At 31.6% G+C, this 20,958-nt stretch overlaps 1 protein-coding gene across 1 annotated transcript in view; it reads right to left on the bottom strand.

Annotated features, from left to right (window-relative positions):
- Positions 1 to 17,687, bottom strand: part of LOC134714947 (neuronal acetylcholine receptor subunit alpha-10-like) — a 37,904-nt gene extending 20,217 nt beyond the window's left edge. Inside the window, exon 1 of the mRNA XM_063576677.1 lies at positions 16,895 to 17,687. Within this exon, the coding sequence (XP_063432747.1) occupies positions 16,895 to 17,077 (183 nt within the window). The 5' untranslated portion in view covers positions 17,078 to 17,687. The remainder of the gene's footprint in view (positions 1 to 16,894) is intronic.
- Between the last annotated feature and the right edge of the window lie 3,271 nt (positions 17,688 to 20,958).

Here is a 20,958-nt window from a genome sequence, read left to right on the forward strand (position 1 = left end):
TCCAAGCATTGTTAAATCTTTCGTAACCATTTGATGTAAACGTTGTCGATCATACCTATATCGTTTCTTCAGTGATATCGTATTCTTATTACCGGAAGCATGCTTACAATTGAAGATCAGGTATTTATCGATTAAATTCTTTGCTATTACAAAGTAGAAATGCAGCAAATAAATCAATTGATTTCATTGGATTTTAGTTTATCATACTGTCCTGTTTATTTCATAGTTTGATTATTCCCGTTTTTACTTTTTCAATTCGCTATACAAACATGATTTTTTTTGTATATATAATATGAAAGGCAGTTGATCTATCTAATAATGGTAGTTTAGAAGAGAATACGCTATTGCTTCAAAGAGAATCAAGATAGAAATATTTGCATATACGTAAAACAAAACAAAGAAGGTTAAAAGAATCATGAATATGATTTTTTTTAATCAAGTAAAAAAAGGCTTCCAAATAGAAACCTTGAAAAAAATTAAACGACGTAAAAATTTTCATGTCTTTTTAAAAATTATGACAGTATAAAATCATTAAGTTTCCGAAAAATCATGTTAATATGGAATATAATCAAAAACCATCAAACAGTAAATCTCTGAAATCAATGTAGAAAAGATGAAAATGCAAACAGGCAAACAGAACATTATACATTGAAAACTAAAGACTGGGCTGGATATTCTACAACCATTGATACTTGTCATGTGAAGGCATTGAAAGAATTCAAAGCAAACAGCTAGGATTATAGGACTAAGAACATCAAGTTTTATCAACATAGCCACAGTTTGAAAATGAAATAGTTGAAACTATATTTTTTGCGCAAAACTAAAATACCCAGATTTATAATTTGACTCGCAAGAAATAAGTTTTGTCCTATAGTAAACATTTATCTTAATAAAAATGCATGCCAAAATCGTTTGAAAAACTAAAGCAATAACGAACAGCATTGACATAAAAAGTTCAAATAAAAGTCATGTATACATCAGGGAAAAACCTTTAGTGTTTTAGATAATTGCGACATCTATGGAAAATGACAGCATCAACGAAATCCCATGTTAGCATGTATGACTACCGATTACATGAATTAAGATACAATCAGTGACGAAACGCCCAGTAATAGTATCGTCGGTGCAGTGGGTTTTTTTTTAACACATCGAAGATATTAAGCTATTAATTTGATTTGCAAACCATAATATGAATAAACGTTCACATAGGAAAGTATTATCATCATTGTAGAAAAAAACTCATCAAAGATACCAGGACTAAATTTTGTAAACATGCCAGACGCGCGTTTCGTCTAAAAAAAAAAGACTCATGAGTGACGCTCGAATCCAAACAAGTTAATAATGCCAAATAAAGTACGAAGTTGAAGAGCATTGAGGACCAAAATTCCTAAAAGTTTTGCCAAATACAGCTAAGGTAATATATGCCTGAGGTAGAAAAACCTTAGTATTTGGAAAATTACAAATGCAACCATTCATTTAAGTGTATCATTGCATTCTAACATTGCCATATGAGTGACAGGTTTAGCTAGTCATAAAAAAGGGTTCAACTTACAATTTTTTCTTAAAATGGTTTTCCTCATTAGTTGATATGTCTCGGTTTTAGTTTGTTACCCGAATTTTGACTATTGAACAGCGGTACTAACCCACCATTTTCGAACATTTAAGAAAAAGCTAGCTGTACCAAGTTAGTGTTTGTGCGTTTGATTTTGCCATTTGATTAGGGACTTTCCGTTTTGAATTTGCTCATAGTTCAGTATTTGGTGCCGTTATTCGCAATACCTAGAGCCATGCATGACAGGAATCTTCAAAATACTTCCGATCACCAGCATCAGACTTATCCAGATACACCGCAAAAGACACACAAGTTGAATAGCGTGTATCGGTGTTGATCTGCATGATGGTTTTATTATATAAAATATGCTGTTTTAACAAAAATACTATAAATTTCGAAATATTTCAAAGGAAATCGACCATGATTTAAACAATAAAAAATCTATAGCCATCTTCAAATAGAAATATCATAATTTATTGTCAATACGTAAGATACTATATCTTTATGTTTATTAGAACGAAAGATATGCAACATCAAAGATATATACATTTGTAATTTTACCAACAAGGTAGCTTAAACGTAGAAATTAAGAGAGAACAAATAAAGTTCTTCAAAGCATTTAACGTTCCAATTGGAGGTTAGCAAATGTTGTTTTTACTGTACATACCAATGACACAAATAAGTAATAATAACCAAGACTCTCCTCCGAAAAAGAAAAGTAATCTGAATGTAAAGAGTTTGTTTTTAATTCTTCATTAACACATTTATTTATCTTTCAGGTTTGCAAAACTACCAAACGAGCAAATTACAGAAAAGGAATAATCTCCTTATTAACTGAAATCCTTGCATTTTTTATGACCGAATTCCATATGCCAAAAAAAATAATACATTTTTATCTGTAAGCTCCTTTTTAAACCGTTTAAATTCTGCTACATTTTTCCTACTTGAAATGAATTACAAATAATTTTATCACTTTAAGGAAAATAGTCATAATTCTTATTTGTAATTTGATATCCAAATGCTTTGCAGTTCTATTATTATCTTTGTAAACTCAATAATTGGGGTAAATAGATATCAAAGGTACCAAAATGATAATTTAATACACCAGACACACATTTCGTCTACATATGTCTCGTCAGTGACGCTCAGATCAAAATAGTTATAAAGCCAAATAAGTACAAAGTTGAAGAGCATTGAGAACTCACAATTCCAAAATGGTTATGCCAAATACGGCTAAGGTAATCTATGCCTGGGGTAAGAAAATTCTTAGTTTTTCGAAAAATTCAATCTTTTGTCAACAGGAAATTTATATGACCACATAATTGATTTGCCGAAGTGCTGACTTCAGAACTGGTGATACCCTCGGTGACGGAACAGGAGTGACATCGACCAAGTGGGGTAAATAGTTTTCAAAGGTACCAAAACTATAAGTTCATTGTTAGTAAAGAAATGATAACTGCATGTTCATGAGACAAAAATAAGTTAATTCATTTTTCAGTAATTTATCAACTTGATAAAATAAACATGGAAAAAAGGTTGTACTGTTTCTGTTGATTTTCATTCGTTATTTTGGGTCCCTTTATATCTTGCTGTTCAGTATTAGCCTATGAACCGTGTTGAAGGCATTTACTATGTCCTATAATTGTTTAACTATTCTATAAACATTGTGAGTTATCTCATTTGCACTTTAATCAAATCTTCTTATTTATATTCTCCAATACCATATCAAATGTAGCCAAAAAAAATGAAAGAAAAACATCATTTTAGAAACTGTTTGCGTTCGGAGCGCTTTTATGATTTTACCTTCATTAAGAACGTTTAAGGTCTAATATTTGAAAGCAAAGGATGTAAAAGAACTGAAATAGTTTTAAAACTTTTCCCTGATGGGTTTAAAACACTTCCCTGTTAGTGATAGAAACACGATATCATTCATTTTTTAATCCTATGTTTTTGTTTTCTCTATGTGTGGGTGATACTGATACTCATGGTTAAGATCCGATCATTTCCAACACAAGTGAAGAAATTGAAAGGTACACGATACACCATGTTAAAAAGAGTGATTTGAACGTGTAAATGTCGAATTATAAAGAACTCAATAAATATTTGGCGGGATTATAATAACACTCAGTAATTACCTTCTTTGTCAGTTAAGATAGTATTTTTTTTTATTGATTTTATTGACGTAATCTGTAGAACTTTACAAATTTGAAATCTGAAATAGATATTTTTAACAAAGCAAACCACGTCTGGGAATTTACACTAATAAATGCAGTAATACTCTCGTGTCGTTTATTCAAATATTCTAAATAGAAAACTGAATACTTGTGTGTGCTTAGAAAGAGGGATCACTATGTAAACAATGTCGTTTCAAAAGTAATTGCCCAATAGTTATTTGTACGAAACCATGTGTTGCCTTTCAAGACATCAGTATATTGCATAATCAAAGTTTTTTCATTAACTGTTATAAAAATGTATAACAAAAACATCGAACTCCTATGTAAAGTTAAAATATCAAAGATGTCTATAAAAGCTGACAAATTTTATGAAAAAAGAAGGAACACAATCACATTATACATGAAATTTTAGAATATCGTAAGACAGAAAGAAAAAATCAAACGCATTACGTTGTTTTAAAACTCAGCAACTTATATTCTTATTAATGTAAAAGAGAACAACACAAAATTAGAAATGTTACACTGTATTACACATATACAAGTACAATGAAAGCGTAAGTTAGTTTGATTTCCATTGATACTGTAAGAATGAGTGTGATAATCTATTTTACTGCAAGACAAATAAGTAGATATTAATGTGTCCGTATTAAGATAAACGAATTGTCTGGACTGCTGTAACATGACACTACATTCTGTACATACAATTAAAGAAACCTAATTAATCGTCATTCGATATATAAGTATCATTTATCATTGTTACAAAATCGAATTTGTCCTCTTCCTACACTTGTTTTTTTTAATTCAAACATTTAATGGATCAAAATTCGTAATTAAGGACAATTTGGTATAATTCAATCACAAAAAAGTGTGTTTTGCAAGCGTAATTTCAGGTGTATGCACTTTAATATTTTATAACAATTTTAGAATTTAATCTATTAGAAAGAATAAATATAACTTTTGCATTCCAAAATAATTGATAGCCACAAAATCTGTCTGAAATATTTTTTCAGTTCATCAGTTTCTTCAAAGCAGTAAGCAAGGATGAGCTAAACAGTCTTTAAATTAATATCAGACAATCGAAAATTCTCCAATGACAACAAAGTGAATAAGTATAAAAAGTAAAATCATTAAAATACTCCGCGGAAAATTTGAAACGGAGAGTCCCTAATCAAATGGCAAAATTGAATGACAAAACACATCAAACGAATAGACAATAACTGTCATAAGAATGCGAACCCCATCACATCAATAACTTGTGGAAGCAAGCCTTGTGGAAAAAGTAACCTGCTTCTATTTCATTATTGGCAACTATTGTGCTGGTCTTTACAAGTAGTGCCGATATGCGTCGCAACCAGTGATGCAAAATACGAGGATACATAAAATAAATTGTCACAAGATCTGTGTTACGGATATTTCATTACATAACCAATCAAAACAACGTTCTTGAAATTTAACGAAGTAATGACTTGAACTTCACCACTACGAAACGAAAAACAATAGCTTTTAAAAGTGTAAGACTCAACATTCTTTCAAGAAACCCATTAGAAGAAACAGTTATATCATATCATATATATAAAATATAAGGTCAATGTAAAAAAAAATAGAAACTTTTTTGTATGAGGCTGAGAAACTAGGAAAGGGCGAGGTTCTAACGAGCTCTTCTCCAATTTTGCGCCGAATACAAAAAAGGTTATATGTTTATGACATTGGCCTTATATTAATTTTATACCGCAACTTAAATTAATGCATTGATAGCTTTTCAAATAGTTACACAGATGTCAAACTTCTTTTCATCCCTTAATGGACCTCTGATTGCATGGGTAGAAAGTGTTCCATGATAAAATTGTCATTATACAAAATATAGCTATGTCACTATGATAAGGAAATAAACTAATTGCAGTATAAATATATTTATTCTCCATTTGCAGGTTCTCAATTGGAATGTTGAAACTATGTTTTAGTTGTAAACCGACCCTCTCGGTCAGTCTGTAGATATGGAGAAAGTAAAATAACAAAACTACCGAACTCCGAGTAAAATTCAAAACGGAAATTTCCTAGTCAGATGGCAAAATCAAACGCTTAAACACATAAAACAAATCAAAAGCAACTGTCATATTCCTGACTTAGTTCAAGCTTTTTCTTGTGTAGAAAATGATGAATTAGCCTGGTTTTATAGCTAGCTTAACCTTTCACTTGTATGACAGTCGCATAAAATATATGTGATTTCTATCAATTAGTTCACTGAATAGTGCATATTGTTTTGATTTCTTTGGTATCTACACAGTGGCTCACTGAATAGATTGCATCTTGTCATCCATTGAAACTTTATGAAAAATGTTTGTAACTGTTGATGAATTAATATGTGTCAGTCAAAAATTCCTTGCGAACTGGGCAAGATATTTAAATGCAGTGGTTAGCAGTTTTTGGTTTTGGATATATTTTAGTATAGAGTTAGATATTTTAGACTTGTATGATACATGAAGTAGTAAACAACCCAACGACAACAATAACCAGACGACAGCCAAAGGATAAAATCAGTAGAAAAGCACCCTTGGTGATAAAACAAAATAGTAGCTGGAACTTTACATTCTCCTTAAAAGATTTTGTTTATCGTAACCAAATGAAAAATGTCTCCAAGATATGTGGGAACTAGTCAAATGTTATTTTCATGTCATAATTTTTTTTCCCTAACATTCAGTTCTATTCCCTTTTTAAAAATGAATCATTGGGAAAATTATTGGAATTCGAAAACAGCACTTTTAAATGATACTGTAATTAAAATTGATTGGTTTTTTTTTCTATATCTGACATTCAAAATACATGTTAAAGGACTTTCAATTGAAATATCAAAACCGATAATCTTCAGAAACTAGTCGTGTGTAGAATATCTAGTTAACCATGCATTAATGAGTTGGTTAAATTGGTTGTTCATTTCAAATTTAACGACTCAATGGCTACTGTGTTCTTTAGATTCTGTAAATTTCATTTAGCTGATGTAAATGTCATGTTTGCATCAGAAAATTTCACTCCTAAATATTCAATAAAATATGCTATTATACCTCCATTTAATAGATTCAAACGATTAACCAATCACCCTTTTTTTGTATTATGTCTGCATGTGGTTTTTTTCTGATTGCATTTGAATCCGTCTAAATGTGTTGTCGTTAACTGCTAGTAAAACAAGAGCACCAAACCGATTTTTAAAACTCGTAAAACTTTTTCTAAATACAAATGAAGATAATAAAAAACAAGGAAATCACTTTAACTCAAAACAGAGGGAGATCGCATGCGTTAGCAAATTAGAGGCATCACCTGTCATTCAGTCAAATTTTAAAATGGCACGAAAGGAAACAGGACACAATCGATTTTGCAGATTAGATGACCGTTTTTTTTGGCATTTTAACGAAACCAACTGATATAGAAAGTAACAACTACAGTTCAACGTACTGTCATCAACAACGAGCAAACCAATACAGCACAGTCAGCTAAAAAAGGTCCAAAATCACCATGTAAAAGAATTCAAACGAGAAAACTAACGGCCTGGTTTATATACAAAATAATGAACGCAAATAAAATATGTTATACATAAACAACCGACAACCACTGAATTACAGGCTCCTGACTTTGGACAGGCAAATACATACATAATGTGGCGGGGTTAAACATGTTAGCGGGACCCCAACCATCCCTCTAACCTGGGACAGTGGTGTAACCTTACAACATAAGAACGAACTATAAAAATCAGTTAAAAAATGCTTAACGCATCAGATGGATGCGATTACAGTTACTGCACAGAGTGGGCGTGGACGGGTAATTGTACATCCCAATAACAAAAGACACTACGTACAGATATGAGAGTACTCGCAGTTTTTGACAGCTATTTCATAGCCCCTAACAACTAATAAAAAAATCATGCCATTAAACCTAGTATTTAGTTGTCAAAAGATAACAACGGTAATCTATTGGTGTTTTTAAAATGAAAATAAAAACGACAAGAAATGAGGCGTGAGAGCGCTAATAATGCAATTTTCTATATAATTTGTCTGTAATACCTTACAGTAAAAATTGATAAGTGAGCGCATCATGGTAAATTTCAAATTGCATTGACCTACAATGGTAAGTGTAGAGAAAGGTTCTGTCTTGTTAACTCTGACAAACGTCGAAGATAAACTGAACTTGTGAATTAGCATTGGACAATAGTGTGTGTAGTCAAATGAATACGGTAATGGTTAGTTATGGTAATTTGTATATTGATTTAAATATTCTAAGCCAAATCAAAACCTTTATTGATTTTTTAAGTGAATATTTTTGTAGCGCGATTATCAAAAACTACATTTAATACCAGAATAATGTCATTCAATAAATAATTCTAATCGTAAACAATCATCGGCCAAATTAAAGGAAAGAGATTCTTTTAATTAGCTAAAAGATCTACATAAAAGGGGGGCAAAAAATACCAGAGGGTCATTCAAACTCATAGATCGAAAATATACTGACACCGCTATGGCTAAACACGAAAGTGTCATGTATGTTATATAACATGAAAGCAGTTGTTTGTAGTGCAAGTTAGATGTTTGACACATAGCGTTAATCAAATCAGTTTCGCTTCATATGTTTTTTAGTAGAAATGATCAAATTTCTATAAAGCGTCTCACAAATGAAATGATACCATTCAAAGATTTTTCTCTCGTTAGTTTCCATTACTTATTTTCTTAATTTTGATGAAATGTTAGTATTCACAATATTTATTCAGATACATCATTACAGAGGAATATAATACACATGCAATACATGTCAGGATTCGGCACAAACAAGCAAAGTTGATTTTACAAATCTATCTCTTAGTATAATGAAATGTATGACGCATAATAGTTCACTTAACGGTCAATAGTTGAAAACATTTTTTTTCTAAATTACTCGTTTCTTATAAACATAACATCTATTCAGTACATTTACTTCACATGGTTAAAACTGTTTTGTTTAAACTTGGTTTTGATCTTATTTTGTTCTGTATTGGGTCTTCTAAATCTTAAAAATCGTGTGTATCGGTATGAACAGTTTGTGTGTAATATTTTTATTATTAATCTTTATTGATTGCAATAAACCGATTTTGAAATATGTTTCCATTTTTCTGCTACTTTTATGATTCATTTGTGAGCTTGTCTTTTTTTTATAATAAAATTCAATGTAAAGATGTAAATTCTTCAATAACATATGCTCGTTCAATATCAGTGAAATTATCTTATAATTTACATACAGTACAATATATTAAATAAATATTCATTTCAGTTTTTATTGTTTTCAAATAAAAGCAATAGATAGTTATCTTCCTCAAAGTATGATATTTGCAATAAAAGATTAATTCGATGATAAGGTGACTTTTAATTTGATATGTTATCTCAGTATGTTACAAGCTGTATCTAAATTAACAAATCTGAAACGACTCCATAATACAAACCTTTCCTCTTGGTGGTAATGTATATAGTGCGCATTTCATATAATATCTATGCATTTTAGAAGAGAAGAAAAAAACTACAATCTAGTTCCAAATATTTTCGAACTAACAAATAATTCTGTTAGTCAAAGTTTTTAAATATATACCATAATATTAATTAGAACCATTTCTTATTTTATTAGTAGGCAATTTTATCTTAGTCATATTTAGAACTGTTTTTAAAAAAATCATGTGATCAAAGCAAACTTGATTATTGTAAATCTAAAATAAAGCTGAGACTTCCATCACAACGATGTTTACATGGTATTCAAACAAATCCGAAATAGTTTGTAGCAAAGAATTCTATCTCATATATCGTATCCTCCATTTGGAATTTAAATGAAACACTTTGTTAAGAAAGCCAAGGTAAATGTTGTTTTTTCTCATCTAATTAAAAAAAAACTATACAAGCCATAACTTAAAGCTGCAGATACATACAAATTGGATGCATTTCTGATTAAATTATAGTTTTAATGAATGCATAACTTGTCAGTGCTATAAAAGTTTTCGAATCTCTACTTGAGTTTAAACTGAATTTGCATTTAATAATTGACTGAATCACCAGGCTCGGATTTGAAAATGTCATTTATATAAATTAGAATGCACTTTTTTTATTATTCTTATCGACTCTAAGAAAACAAATATGAATACAAATAGAAAATCTCTTGTCTGAGATTTTCTGTTGTCTGAGAGTTTCTGTGTTTATTCATGACACAAAATCCATGCACATACTTAAAAAAAAACTAGACAAAAAGAAAGACGCTTTTATTGCTGTTTTAATCTAAAAATCACAGAATGATCTTCAATGTTAATGACATTCTGTTGATGCAATTCAAACTTTATTAACACCATTACGTAATTTTAAATGAAATGCTTGTTTGTTTTCCATATATTATCTACAGCAATCTTGTCAAAATCACTTGCATGAATCGTTAAATGTCTTCAATCTCAAAATCCAAACAATATGTCTACGATTGAAACAATGAAGAAGAAAGGATAATCACTGGTAAGATGCTGAAATCCTACTTTGTAAAGGATCACTCTCATATAAACAAAACTTTCTCTGAAACTGACATTATCAAGATGCTTGATTTCTTGATTGACAACATATTGGTTACGTTCGGATGACGTGTTTTTCAACAGACTATCGGCATTCCTATGGGAACAAATTGTGCAAACAACTATCCAATAGAGTCCACATGTGGTTTGATTGTCAATTAAAAAAAACTATCCAACAAAGTCCAAATACGGTATGATTACCGATGAGACAACTATCCAACTAAGTTCAAATGTGGTATGATGGCCAATGAGGCAACTATAAAACAAAGTCCAAATACGGTATGATTACCGATGAGACAACTATCCAATTAAGTCCAAATGTGGTATGATTGCCAATGAGACAACTGTTAAATAAAGCCGAAATGTGGTATGATTGCCAATGAGACAACTATCCAAAAAAGTCAAAATGTGGTATGATTTCCGATGAGACAGCTATTTAATAAAAACCAATTGTTGTATGATTGCTGATGAGACAACTATCCTACAAAGTCTAAATGACTTGATTGTAAGCATAGCTTACTTAAATAAGCCTAACTACATTTGTAGATCCTATTAAGATACGGATTTGTCCGGATATGTCCATTTACGTTTATATTAATCCTTTGCAAATATTTTTAGATTACAAAGAGATGATGTTGAAGATCAGACAATGAAATGACGGCTGTCATTGGTTCCGTAGATTAAAAGAAACATAAGTTATACTGGAAAACGTTGTCATATATAGCTTGTTCTCATCATTGATTGTAAATTTCGTACATATAGCTCATTGTTAGTTCTTGGTGAGGTTCGTGAAGCTTTCTGTTAAAGGTTTTGCGGACTGTTGTTCGCCTTTTTATTCATAGGTTCAGTCTTTATCAACCAATACGTTTTGATAGAGCCTATGGTTATTTTTCATCCTTTTTATACAATTTAATTATTATAGCTTTAATTCTTGGTGCCTATTAAATTACTCTTTTATTACAAGATCAATTCAGTCACCAAAAAAATCGTCAATCTGAATTATCAGAAGTCTTGTATCTATTGTCTCGAGAAACCAATGCCAAAAGTCAATTATTGGAGTTTATTCAACTCATCAAATACATTCAAATAGGCAGATAAAACATACGGACTAATAATTACAACTTCTTCAGTATCTATTGTAAACCCAATGACAAAATAATCAAACGAGCATACAGGCTATAACAAGCCATTTTTATGATGTTTCAAATTTGTCACAATGAAAATTGTACTATTTGTGGCATTCACTATGATCTTCTGAATTAAGGTACAATTGACAATAGAAATAATAATAATGAACTTTGCAGTTAAAATCTAATGAAAACGTCAGTCGCAGTAAATATAAGATTACCACTTTTATAAACGGGAAAGAAGGATGAAAATAATTTAATCATGGCGGGGGAAAATCAGAGCATAACAATATCACTCATATTGGAGTCCTTCAACTCAAATTCAGAAGGAGACGTGGCTTTGAAGCTTAATATAATTTAAAATCAAGTCAACCCCTTACGCTTTATTAAAATGTATCAGTCTTTCCCGTGCCTGTATCAATATGTTCATCTGTGCGTGTTAACCAATTTTCGCGGATAAAGACGTCATATATGTTTGACCTGACCTAAATAACTTTGACCCAGACTTACTTTGGACGTTATGAAGTTTAATCAAAACAAATGTTCGTGTAAAAAAGAAAACTATTGTTTCGGTCATGATAAGTATTCAAAATTTGTTACATATTTGTTTGTTTTTATAGTGATTAAGATTGTAACATTATGTGGACTGCTGTACCCCTGTTTTGACATTTTTACCTATTATGTCTGTTTGTTTTGTTCACACATCGTTGTCAATATAATGGAATTTCATGCGACTTTCATTCAAGTGAGAGGTTTAGTTAGCTACAAAACCAGGTTTAAGCCACCATTTTCTATGTAAGAAAATGTCTTTACCTGGAATTTGACAGTTGTTATTCATAAGTGTGAAGTGTTGGAGCTTTTGATTTTGCCATTTGATCACGGACTATCCATTTTGAATATTCCTTGGAGTTCAGTTTTTTTTTTTGTTATTTTACTTTTTCCGATGACCGACACAATATGAAGCATTTTAGCTCGTTCGTAGAAAACCAGATAATATGTACGGATTATGATTCTAATAATCACCAAGTACATTAGTGTATAATATTCTTTGAAGTTACCACTCGAAACCTCTGGTTAAGGTGAGTTACAGTACAAAGCGTATGATGTAAGTGGATCATGGCGTGAGTTGATGATTCTGATAAATTTTGATAAAATGTTATCAAATTGTTCATATTGATGTATTATTCCTAAAGAAATATTGATAAGCAATCCTTTCATTTATGGTTGAGTGTATTTTCATTTATACCAATAATTTACACTGGTATGACCTTTAGTCTTGAAGATGAACAATATCATATAAACTGAATGTATAAATAATACAAAATCAGTACTTTCATAGGATAGTAATCAAATGTTATACTTTTGAAAACTTGAAATGTTTATAGAAAAATTAAAAAAAGAAATCAAAACGTTTTTCTTTGACATATATTGTTATATGAATGTTTAGAAGTAACACGACGGTGCCACATGTGGAGCAGGATTTGCTTACCCTTCCGGAGCACCTGAGATCACCCCTAGTTTTTGGTGGGGTTCGTGTTGTTCATTCTTTAGTTTTCTATGGTGTGCCATATGTACTATTGCTTTTCTGTTTGTCTCTTTCATTTTTAGCCATGACGTTGTCAGTTTGTTTTAGATTTATGAGTTTGACTGTTCCTTTATTATCTTTCGTCCCTCTTTTAGAATAGGTTTATGAACGTTTTCGAACTTTTTTTTTATCTGGGCGTCACTGATAAGTCGTGTGTAGACGAAACGCGAGTCTGTCGGTTACCTTTGATAACTTTTGACAAAAATTGTTTTGTCAATACTGGCTATACAAAAAAACTTTTCAACAGCTTTCAAACAGCATACGCAGAACAAAATGAAAAATATTACATAACATATTATGTATCATCATAACACAATGTTATGAATACATACATAAACATGATGATATGATATAAATATCAATTGTGTTTTGTAAATCAATTTGAATTGATTGAGGAGATTATGCAGAAATACAATGTTGATTCTTTTATTAACACAGTGTCCTAACAGAGCAGCCATAATCCGTTGAAAAAGAAGAAAGTAAAATCACAAAATACCGATCTCCTAGGAAACTTCAAAACAGAAAGTCCCTTATCAAAAGTCAAATCAAAAGCGCAAACACATGTCATCAAACGAATTGTTAACAAGTATATAAGTTCATCTGAAATCATTTTCCGAGAGAAGCGTTAAGATGATTAAGTCATGTTTGTAAATTTAGAAATACCAAGATTGTAAATAAAGGACATATCGAACTTAAAATACAGTTTTCGGAGATGTTGAATTTTGAAAAGTAAGGTCTTCCTAAATCTTTGTCATTCATATTATTTAGGGAACCGATCTTAAATTAGAGGGCAGGCATAACTGAACAGTTACTCATATTCATAAGTTTTAATCATATGCTATCTATCCAAATGATTAAACTCCATTACTTAATACATGTTTGTATTCATATGAACAGGATTTCGGCCAGTATTTTTAATTTGACAAGTAAGAATCTCGATACAACTCTTTTTGTCTATTAACACTTCTATAGAGCAGATACTGTTTTAAAGGTATGTAAAAGGCAGCTATATCCATATATTAACAAAAGTGTATCGATTGATATGTATGTCGAATAGGGACGAAAGATACCAGATGGACAGTCAAACTCAAAGATTGAAAATAAACTGACAACGCCATCGCTAAAAATAAAAATACTAACAGACATATAATAGTACCCAACATAGAAAACTAAAGACTAAGCAACACGAACCTTAACAAAAACTGGGGGTGATCTTAGGTGCTCTGGAAGTTTAAGCAGATGTAAATTACACTATATGTTGTGACTGTTTTAGGCAATGTCCCAAAGGGGGATTGGGTGGTAATATCATGCATGATGTTAAAAGCTATACTGTCGACGACCATAATAGGCGCAAAGCTTTGAAAGTGTAATGTTTGTTCTATAGTAGCATAATACACCTGGTTCCAGGTTAGGGAGATGGTTGAGAGTTTCAAAACTGTTTAATCCCACCACATGTGTATGTACCTATCTCAAGCCAGGTACTTGTAATCCATTAATTGTCTTCTGTCATAATTTTTATGCTTATAGTTTTAGCATAAATCAGGACGTTAGTTTTCTGGTTTGGATTGTTGCAAATTTTCCATACCCGGGAATTCGATAGCTTCTTGTTCGGTATAGGTTTTGTGTATTAATAAAAGCTGTAAAGTTGAATGTAACTTTCACATCCTTATTGTTTAGACTTTGGAGATTGAAGATAGTTGTTTCATTAGCTGTACTTGTAAAAATTTAAACGTTATTTATTCTACCAAACTACCCTGTTTTATTATCAGTTCCTACCAAACAACCCTGTTTTATTATCCGTTCCTACCAAACTACCCTGTTTTATGTTCCGTTCCTACCAAACTACCCTGTTTTATGTTCCGTTCCTACCAAACAACCCTGTTTTATTATCCGTTCCTACCAAACTACCCTGTTTTATGTTCCGTTCCTACCAAACTACTCTGTTTTATGTTCCGTTTCTACCAAACAATCCTGTTTTATGTTCCGTTCCTACCAAACTACCCTGTTTTATGTTCCGTTCCTACCAAACTACCCTGTTTTATGTTCCGTTTCTACCAAACAATCCTGTTTTATGTTCCGTTCCTACCAAACTACCCTGTTTTATGTTCCGTTCCTACCAAACTACCCTGTTTTATGTTCCGTTCCTACCAAACTACCCTGTTTTATGTTCCGTTTCTAACAAAATACCCTGTTTTATGTTCCGTTCCTACCAAACTACCCTGTTTTATGTTCCGTTCCTAACAAAATTCCCTGTTTTATGTTCCGTTCCTACCAAACTACCCTGTTTTATGTTCCGGTCCTACCAAACAACCCTGTTTTATTATCCGTTCCTACCAAACTACCCTGTTTTATGTTCCGTTCCTACCAAACAACCCTGTTTTATGTTCCGTTCCTACCAAACTACCCTGTTTTATGTTCCGTTCCTACCAAACTACCCTGTTTTATGTTCCGTTCCTAACTAAATACACTGTTTTATGTTCCGTTCCTACCAAACTACCCTGTTTTATGTTCCGTTCCTAACAAACTACCCTGTTTTATGTTCCGTTCCTACCAAAGTACTATATGTTTTTTTCTAAAACCAAAGAAATAACGCTTTGCAAAGTTCTGTTCCTACCAATCTACCCTGTTTTATTCACAAATCAGTGAAGACACAAAAGGTACATAAAAGAACTATCAATGTTTATTCTATATCGACCATTTCGTTTTATAGACTCGATATAGCCTTTTATGCTGTTGGGGCGTAAAACACCGACAATCATTCCTTGAAAAGTATGATTGCATTCGTGGTTAAAACCATTATCAATTATAACCTAAATAGTGTGTGAAGAACTGTTTGGAAATGTTGCCTGAATTTAAGCTTTTGAACGGATATAATTTAACTTATTTCTTCAAACTAGTTATAATTTGAAAATTGCGAGCTTTCATTAGTCAGCTACGTACAATGTTCAATTATTCTAACCTTTGGTTGCAAAGAAAAATATTGCAAGGTACATGAGCTATAAAAGTATCTACTTCGATCTTAAATGGACGGTTATTTAAAAAAAAAATCGTCTTCTTAAACAAAATGCGTGCTTCTTGTTAACAATGGAGGTGAAGCTAATACGTCAAATATACATCAACTCAACGGCCAAAAAAAATAACCATAAAGGACATCTATATTGCAGCACACTATCTTCCATAATAGACAGGTACACACAACATATCAAGCTATTAATGTCCCTATAGTTTATATCGTGTATAGTTTTATTTTGAACACATCTTTTTCATTCTCCATCCAAATAATATTTATCATCAATGCTTAGTCAAATTTAAAGGAAATGTTCTGCCTAGATTTTAAATATAAGAAGTTAATTTGCTTACGCTTTCAATAGACATAAAAATCATCTTTATTCTGTACATTTTATGTTCTTTCATGTGCAGAAGTTAGGTTATTATCTGAAGAAATTGAAAGGGAAGAAAGGTGATTTAATAGTTTCCTGTTCTCATGTTGTTTTAATGGTTGCAGAACATATAATTTAAATAAGTCATAATTTGTTTTTCAATACAAAAGCAACAGTAAACTGGCAAATTAAAAAAACATTCAAACAAATAAATAGTTATTCGTTGTGTCTCATTGTGAAAGTAAATACTGTGATTGTAATTCTCTAAAGTGTATTGTATAATTGGGGCTTTCATTTGACGTGCATTGAAGTAAAAACCATTTTATATTCCTACCATATCAGCAATTTGTATCAGTGTCATTCCGAAACTGATAGTGACATTTTTGGAGGCATCATAAACCGGTCTGGAAGCAGTATTATAACGATCTAATATATACTCCAATAAACGCTGTTCATCTGGTAGTTGCCGCGAACGGTGTATACCCAAAACTGAAAAATAGAAATAAAAAAATGTTTTACTCACCATGTCTGAGATCTGAATGAGTGTTAATCCAAATTTAGCCAATAATATATGAGAAGCGTTGAATACGGGTCTTGCACCTGGGTTGTAGTCTTTTAACAAAACTTCCAGTAACTTTTGCTCATCTGGGACTCGTCCAAGACAAATGACGAAAAAAGATGAAATTAGAATAGCCAACGCTGGCATTTCTTAAACTTTTAAGGTAATAACTCATTCCTGGTTCAATACAGGCAAATAGTTAGTGACATTTTCCCCGAGTTCCTTGAATCAGTGTAGAAAATGCAATGTTATTAAAAATATGAATTAATTTTCAACTTTCCACAATAAAGTATACATCATTAAAGGATCGGTTGTCTTTTATAATTCGTATATCATATATTGATTTAATATTCTTTTAATTGAAAAATATCCATTAGTTGACGACAACGATGAATTTCCATTAAATTCCTTGCACTATTTGACGTGTCCAACTGTTCAATGAATAGTAAAACGAATCACCCAATCAAAGCTACTTTTCACAGTTAGAACATGATAAAACACGAATAATTAATCTAAATAGCTCAATCACATCAGAAAAAAGGTAACAGCATCTTTTATCGTGAAGAGGTATCCGACATGCTGTCAGCGCATAATTTTGAACCAAAGATTTAATATTAGTTCATAAGGACCGATAACGTTTGAACACCCACATTTTGTAAATAATTTCAAAATCTCGTTCTCTTAACATGCTACTTAATAGCTGCCCATTACATGTCTTAGTTATACTTCACAGACAGGTGATAATACATTAAAATTAACACTTTTCACAACCTTATCGATCTCACAATTGTTTAAGAAAATAAGAAAGCATGTTTCTTTTTAGTTGTTAAGTTCAATTAAGTCAATGCCATTGATAAACAAACTTTATAGAATGAGAGCATTTGAACTGTTGGCAGACACAGAATTAAATATCACTGGAATTAATTAATAGTAGATCCTGCTGATCATTGGGTTAATTAATTAACATTTCCTGATGAGTACTTCTGATAAAGCTTATTACTAACATACGTTATATGTCAGTATCTGTATTTATGATATTATACTGCTTCAGATTCACAAAAAGAACGGGACGTACAGTATTGTGGTATACCGGGACGGGACGTATCGTGGTAAATCGTAGACCGTTCGTTTCCCTGGCACAACGCTTACAAACGCCATAGAATGGGTTTATCAAACATTCCTCGTGTTGTAAACATTTAAGCCCATTCCCGTTTTCGATTTAATTAGACAAGCAAAAAAGGGTTTCACTTTCCATGGTTACGGGAACCATTAGCCGTTAGATTTAAGACAATTGTTCCCATACCGCGCAATAACTCATCAAAGCTTGGATCAATTGACTTTTAACTTAACATTTTCGTTAGCATGTTTGAAAGTTTTACGATTTGTCAATCCAGGTATATGGATACCCTAAGATTTCAGCCAATTTTTCACATATCACGCTCTAAATCTAGTATGCTTGTATCGAATTAATTTCAAACTCTTGAGTTTTGTATTATAGGGTTATTGCATGAATTATGGTGCGAGTGCAATATGTGTTCTACGAGGGACAATATTCCCCAATATTCATGCAATAACCCTATTATTGTTTAGCAATATAATATTTGAAAGTAAAATTGGTTTAAACTAAGATGTTGTCGTTGATGATTTTGAAGATTTATTGCACTAGTGCAATATTGATTTCATTGCACGCTAATTAATATAACTTTTGGTTACTTTCTGTGGGAAATATTATATTGCTATGCAATAATACAAGTTATTGCAAACCCCCTTTTGATTTGGAAAAATTTTAACCTTCAAATGAAAAGCAGCATTACGGCTTCTGGTATCTCCCTACAAGGTCATTTCTCAGACTTTTTATAGAAGACAATTAACACTCTTTGCTCGGTTACCGTTTTTATATTCTAACTTTAAGATCTTCTAACTTTGTCTATTGTCTTTTTTCATATTCTCACATAAGAATACCAATGTTAAATTGTATTGTTCCATATGTTCAGAGACAGGTCATGAAACACTTTTAATGCCTTTGTGACTTTATTTATCTCGAAGAATGAGATCATGTCACAATTATTTAATGGTCAAGAAAAAATTCACATACAAAAAGAACAAGTCAGTTAAGGATGTCATTATCCACATTTCTATTCCCTTGCACTTCTTATTAGATAATAATAAGTATTATAGAAACGGGTCTAGACAAGTTGTTACTTAAACGACTTCCAAATAACAATAGTTCTTTGTTTACAATACGTTATCTACTTCAAATAAAGAGAACCACAGTGATTAGTCTCTTGTATTCTCTCTTACTAAATGAAATAACAAAAGACCTGCAGGAATAAGTTAGAAAATCAAACTAGAAGTAGAATACAACAAATTATAATAAAAATACAGCTTCGGAAAACAATGCTAGATAAAACTACAGAATACTCCAATTACCGCTGTTAAAAACGGACGGACAGACGGACGGACGGACGGACGGATGGACGGACGGAAAGAGGTAAAACAGTATTCCCCCACTTTTTTCAAAGGGTATAAAAATAAAACAAATATGTGTTCGAAGCTGCAAAAAATTAGTCTGTCAAAACTACAATCTTTTTAAATAGTAACTTTTATGAAGAGATCTGTATTTGTCTACATTGATCTGTATATGTGCATGCAGTTTAGGGTATACCTAGTCTTCCATCTATCGAATACTGACAGTCACACATCTATATAAATTCGAAGTATATTTTCACCCCACATCTCTATTGATGCATAGAAGACAAGTTATCATCGTAGTAGACAAAGGTCAGATTAACAATCACAAATTCAATATCTGACAAATATTGGGAGTTAATATCGCATGAACTCAGTGCACCGACAGGCTTATAATCTTGTGCTATTATGTAATTCCAACGTTAGATCCATAAGTTAGACAGACTACATGATTAAAGTAATAGTAAGTCGAGCATTTAGAATATTTTATATAGCATTTTAAAAAAATCATTACAAAACCGCAAATAAATTGATTTTCATGTGCATGTGTCGGGTATTTTTTTTATTTTTTTTAGAGGGTAGATTTTCCTCATCAGGTCCCCTACAGACCATTTTTTTTTTAAACATTATGTAAAAAAAAATAACAGAAATTACTATAAAAAAAATACTGGACAGTACAACCAGTACAACAGACGAAATCAACCTCTAATACCTAACTCACCCTATAGACACACAAACAAAAAGTAGACCATATGGTAAAAATATGGATACAAACTACATAATTGATTTGCAGTTCAAAATGGAATTAGATTTCAAATATTCTTATTTGGCCTAGTTAGTTGTTGTCTACATATATATATATAATAAAAAAAAAGAAGATGTGGTATGATTGCCAATGAGACCACTATCCACAAAAGACCAAAATGACACAGACATTAACAACTATAGGTCACCGTACGGCCTTCAACAATGAGCAGAGCCCATACCGCATAGTCAGCTATAAAAGGCCCCGATAAGACAATGTAACACAATTTAAACGAGATAACTAACGGCCTTATTTATGTAAAAAAAAAATGAACGAAAAACAAATATGTAACACATAAACAAATGACAACCACTGAATGTACATGCTCATGACTTGGGACAGGCACATACATACATAATGTGGCGGGGTTAAACATGTTAGCGGGATCCCAACCCTCCCCTAACCTGTGACAGTGGTATAACAGTACACCATAAGAACTACATGTATGTTTTAACACCACCACATGTATGTTTTAACACCACCTTCAAATACAGGTATATTGTTGTTAACAAATCTCAGTTTCTCAACTTACAATCTAGCTGAAAAGATCATGATAAGAATTTGTTGCATTTATGTACTAGTGTGTGATTCATTGTTTTTTTTTCGTACAAAAATAACATAAATGTGATAAAACCACGATTGTCCAGTTCGATGTGTTTTCTATACCAACTTGATACAATTCCGTTTTTGTATGAGCTTCATAAAAGAACCTTTGATCTAATGTACATCAGACCTTAGTATAGAAGTAAATCAT

The sequence above is a fragment of the Mytilus trossulus genome, chromosome 4 (assembly GCF_036588685.1).
Source record: "Mytilus trossulus isolate FHL-02 chromosome 4, PNRI_Mtr1.1.1.hap1, whole genome shotgun sequence".
Taxonomy (NCBI): domain Eukaryota; kingdom Metazoa; phylum Mollusca; class Bivalvia; order Mytilida; family Mytilidae; genus Mytilus; species Mytilus trossulus.